Source organism: Parasteatoda tepidariorum, chromosome 9 (genome assembly GCF_043381705.1).
Source record: "Parasteatoda tepidariorum isolate YZ-2023 chromosome 9, CAS_Ptep_4.0, whole genome shotgun sequence".
Lineage (NCBI taxonomy): Eukaryota > Metazoa > Arthropoda > Arachnida > Araneae > Theridiidae > Parasteatoda > Parasteatoda tepidariorum.
This window is the reverse complement of record NC_092212.1, coordinates 70,098,685-70,104,349: the sequence shown is the minus strand read 5'-3', so window position 1 is coordinate 70,104,349 and position 5,665 is coordinate 70,098,685. Positions and strand designations below refer to the sequence as shown.

General features: G+C 27.4%; 1 protein-coding gene across 1 annotated transcript in view; it reads left to right on the top strand.

The window, feature by feature from the left end:
• The window catches only part of LOC107455520 (uncharacterized), a 15,099-nt gene extending 9,900 nt beyond the window's left edge, over window positions 1-5,199 (top strand). The window contains exons 5-6 of the mRNA XM_043054405.2: window positions 1,566-1,616; window positions 5,064-5,199. Coding sequence (XP_042910339.2) covers window positions 1,566-1,616; window positions 5,064-5,114 — 102 coding nt within the window. The 3' untranslated portion in view covers window positions 5,115-5,199. The remainder of the gene's footprint in view (window positions 1-1,565; window positions 1,617-5,063) is intronic.
• The last annotated feature ends 466 nt before the right edge of the window (window positions 5,200-5,665 follow it).

The window sequence follows — 5,665 nt, the reverse complement described above, 5'->3', positions numbered from 1 at the left end:
ATTAAGTTCATCGAAGCACTCTTGTCTTGACAATCCACGTCGAAAGTTATGAAAAATAATGGCACGAAAATGTTCACGATTCAATTCCATTTTTTGAAAGAGAAGAACTTTTCAATTTACTGTCAACAACACAAATGAAGCTATAATGGTAAATCGTCTGCTGAATTTATGTTTAAAAATATCAAACTTTCGATTGAAATCGTCTGCGGTCGCCTAGCAACACTTACTGTTGCCAAGGCCAGAAATATAAATAGCAACCCTCGTATTGTGCAAATTGAATCAAGAAATTCAGAAGAGTAATAAAAGGCATCGAAAAAAATTTCTGACTAAAAGATGCAATGCATGTGTGATATTTAATCCTAAAACTATGGCTTCAATTTACTAAAAAAAACTATTTAAGCAAGGTATTATTAGATTGACCTCAAACACAATGATTGAAAACTCTATACCCGAATTTTAACAAATATTTTTTTAATGAAGTATGGGTGCAGGATAGTGTAAAATTCAATCAACAAATTCAGAAAAGTAATGAAAGAAATCAAAACGATGAAATGTTTACATAGAGCATGGGTTCGCAAACCTCGTTGATAGAAAAAAAAAACTGCGAAACACGTTAGTTTTCAGTTCACAGACACCTGTACTGTAAACACTGTATTTTCATTTTCATTTGGTTAGCATTGAAATGTTTACTTATTTATCTTCTTTTAAACTTAGAAGAAACATTTGTACGTCAAGATTATTTCCTTAAAGATTTCCTAAAAGCATGCCTAATTCTTTCCAAAAAAAATTTCCTTTTTTACCTTTTGCTTCAAACTACCTCGCTTTTGCTAGTTTACATAGTTAAACTTAATATTGCTTCAAGCTTTGTTTGGTTTATTTCTTAATTATTTATAAGCCTTGTTGGGCTCTGTGAAAAACATTGTTTTTGACATTAAAATCCACCTTAGACAGCTCTCTGGGTAAGCTTTGAATCTAGAGGAGGTAAATGGTGGCAGTCAGTTGAAGCGTGCACTACCTAAATTTACCAAATACATGCTACTCTTCCTGCTAACTTTGAGACTGTCTTCAATTTGGTAGATATCAAAAGCTTACCTTACATCTTCAGGTGCATCTGGGAATTGCTTTTGCATCCCTGTATACTGTGAAATGACGCCAATGACCGCCGTTTCGAGCAACTTTTGTTATAGAAAATTGAATAAGTATTTTTGTGATTTAAAGTCAAACTACATTTATTGTTAAAGTCAAACTACATAACATAAAAAAGAAATCAAATCAACTACGGAACTTATGCATTGAAAGTTCACTTTATAAATTAACAACTACAAGTACTTATTATCAATAATATGCATTTTATCCTTTTGTGAAAATAAATATGTGAATAAAACAAATTATATATTGCAAAGAAATTCTAAATAATTATTATACATCTTTAATGATTATTTAAAATAACGAAATAAAAACAATGCTTTAGAATTTCCTTAATCTTGATATTTATTTACTATTATAAACATTCTTTATGTTTGGAAAAACTTAGTTCATTTAATATTATTTATTTTTTTATAAAGGAAATTTGTACAACTCCAACAGCTACGTGCATGCGCTGGTCAGACCGAACGGTAAGTTTCTCTACCTGTATCAAAAATCGGAAATCAAGATGTTAATTAAAGAAGTCATTATTGAAAATGTATTACAAGTAATATTCCAAAAAGCAACAAAAATAACATTTATGTTTCTGAAATATTTCGTCAAAATATTTTTTGAAGGAATACTTTAAGAGTGGATATTATTATTTCCTTTATAAAATTAAGATGCTTACATTTTATAAAGGAAATATTAAATAAAAAATTTATAAAGGAAATATTAAAAAAAAGTGCACTTTAATAATAATGCAGCTTAGATTCATTTACACTATTTGAAATTTAATATTGTTTGTTTTATTTTTTAAACATTGGAAATTGATTTTTTTCGACAAGATCATTATTTATGTTTAATTAGTTTTATATTGATGTACCTCAAAAATTGGGAACACTCGTTGCAAAAATCTTTAAAAACATATGTTTCAAGAACATTAATTTGTCTTCAGAAAGTTGTAACAAATATTTAATATTTTAATAAATATTTTTTAAAAACATATTTTTTTGAAAAAAATCTAGCAAAAATTTAAAGAAAAGGTAAACTTAAATTTCAAATTTTATATATTTATACAAAGTTATTTAAAATAAATAAATTATTAAAATAAATATTTAAAAAATTTATGTATTGGTATACAATGTAAAAACATGTCTAATGATATTGTATAATAAAAATTTTCAAATTATTTCATGTATTGTGTTGTTTAAAAAGTAATTTAGCTTCTTTTTATTTATTTTTTAATGTTTTACGAGTGCCAATGAATAATTGTTTTACTTCTTTATATATTCATGATCTCGTATATCACATGTGGGCTTTTTCAGATTTTTTATGCATCATCTTCATTTCCTGCAAAAGCCTTAAAATTTTTATACTCTTCAAAAACAGTAAATTCTTTTAATTTTTTTCAAATTTTCATGAATTGTCATATAAAAACAAATTATCACTTAAAAGTTGCGTATCCAATGAATATTATTAGAGTATAATTTCAGAATTTTTCAGTTGCAACAGCTGAAAAAATTATAAAATTTTACAAAATTTTTAAGAAAATGTCATATTTCTAAAAATTGTCGGAAGAAAATGAAACACCTTGCAAACGTTGTGTATTTAGAAAAGTATTACTCATGAATTGTTTTAAAATCTTCCTGGTTCAGTTTCCTTCTTATTCAGTAACTGTCTCATGAGGGTTTTGTTAGCTTTTTTATGTTATTAATAATATTTTAAAATTGCAACCAAAAGTAAACAAGATATAGAAAAGTGAAGAGTACACCATATCTCCACAAATGTAAAATTGATGGCTGAATTACGTTTGGTATAAAAGCACAGGAAAATTCATCAAAAGAGCGAGTTTTTTCTTGACTAGCAAACTGTAATATGAATGGGTATATGTTCAATTAATTCACAATTATGTTCCAGTTAAATCAAAACATGGATAGAAAAGAAAACGAATCTGGCTTTAGGCGAAGCACAAGTTTCCAGATTTCAAGAAAACAGGCAAAATCAATACAAAAGACTTCAAGAAAACAACATTTAAGTTACAAAAGAAGGCATCGAAGCGCATTCTGAAATTTTCAAATTTGATGTCAAAGGAGACCACCAAAGGAGACCAAAGGAGACCTTCCATCACCTTTAGCCTCAGCCGTACCCCAAACCAGAATTGAACTTGTGACAGTTGCTAAAACATGTGGCAGGTATAGAATGCTGGACAGACTTGGTGCTGCATTTGCGATATCATTATCATATGATTTACAGAGAGTAAAAACAAAGATGAAAATACAAACTAAGAAATAAAAGATGAAATTACAAAATGCAAAAATTCTTCAATCACTGAAGACAGATTTAGAATTGGCAAAAGTAGCAAAGAATACTGTAATTAAATATGCGGAATTAAATAATGAATAGGAAATCAAAGCTCTAGATATTTACTTTCATGGAGAAAAAAACAAATCGTTAGTCATGAATTCGGCAAAATATACGAAGGCTCCTATCGTAGATCTAAAACAAAACCATATATATATATAGTTTATTTAAGATCTAAGAACTATTTGACCTAAACTCATCTCTCCGTAAACTCGGACATAACGGAATCCATTTTGATTTTTTTTTAAATAGCGAAACTAATGATGCCTCTCAACTTATTGTAGTTGGTTGCGTTGGAACTATGGTAAATGTTTAGAATTAGACTTTATTTGTTTGCTTAAAAGGATCTGCAAAGGGTGATAGGTAAGTTTCACTCAAATGCGCAGTGACTAAAAATATTTGGATTTGCCAAGACGGTCAGAGAATGAGACTTTAAAGTTTTTTCTGACCAATGGGCAAAAGTTCAACTGCGAACATACTAACTATTACGTTTCAGCGTATTAAAAAGATTCGTCAGAAATGATGGTTCAATTTTATTTTTTGCGTCGTAAAATTACATTCTTTAAAATATTAAAAATTTGCGTACCTTAAATTTACAAATTATTCTACTTTTATAAAATATTACCATAAAAAATAATAACGTGGAATTTCTACCATTAGAACAAAAATAATTCAAAATGATTATCTTTCTTTGCGTGATGTACCTTTTAATAATTTTCAGAGGGAGAGAAAAAAGTGCATAAAATTTATCACATGGGAAGGATTTTTTCTAGATTAGTAAGGNTCCTGCAAAAACCTTAAAATTTTTATACTCTTCAAAAACAGTAAATTCTTTTAATTTTTTTCAAATTTTCATGAATTGTCATATAAAAACAAATTATCACTTAAAAGTTGCGTATCCAATGAATATTATTAGTGTATAATTTCAGAATTTTCAGAATTTTAATCAAAAGATGCACTCTACACAATAATCCCATTTGCTTTAAAATGATTAAGCATTATTAATTAGCATACATAATTAAGCCATCTAAATTACATAATTAATAAGCATACATAAACAATAAGCATATTCATAATTAAATTTGTTCAACCACCATTCTTTATGAGTAATTTCTAATTATTAACTGGTATTTTAATGTTTTTATTTTTTAAACAGAGAAAATACTTAAACTTTATTTAGTGATTGATTTTTGTGTTGCATAAACTATTTATCTTTCAGTCGAAATTATTTATAAGAAAATTAAATGTATCTTTAATAAATATTTCTTGTGTTATGTGTATAACAAAAAGTTAAGTTCGCATAAATTAAGTACCTAATACTGCCCAAATTTATATTTGTAGATTATAAATACGTAGTTTAAGGAGTTTCGCATTTTGATTAATACATAATTTAATAAAATCATTTTTAGTTTCTAATATGAACCTTTACCTTAAGAAATTCGTTTTTGATATAATATATTGCTATAAAGCATATTAATGGAGCAAACCTAAAACTATCACAATTTCTGTAACATCCTTAAACTTTTAAAAATGTTGTTTAATTTAAAAATAATATATTGATTTCTTTTTTATAGAAAGAGTGTATGGATTTCTTGGATAGACTTCATGATGAAAAGAAATGCTGAAATACTGAAATGTTTAAAAAATAAAACAGCTGTTGACCTTTAATCCGTAGCAGTTTTCAAGCATTTAATAAAAATTTGCATAGATTGTTTGGAATTATTTTTTCCTAACGTATAAAGAAAGTATTGAATAGACTGTGAGAAATTTCTGGAGAAAAATGGATAAATAACAATTTATTTGATTGTATTTTAATATATTCATCAAAAACAGTTAAATAACTAAAAATAAGAAGATATTCAAACTGTCAGCGGTGAGAAAAGCAGTTTATTAACTGCTTTCACCTAATATGGCTAAAAAGTCAGAATTTTGTCGCACAAACTAGGCTCACCTGATGAAGCTGCTTAGTTCTTTACAACTGGGTACATTTTATCCGGAGCAAATCCGGAAATCTTATGATTTACAGAACGGGGGTTCAAACCCAGCGTTAACACAACAATTTTTCCTCATTTTCTTTTGACTTATGAAGAGTTTCCAGAGTCCTGTACTCCTCAATTTGTGACCCTGGCCTGGATACTTTTATTCACGTATCGATGGCAGGAACATAAAACTGCTT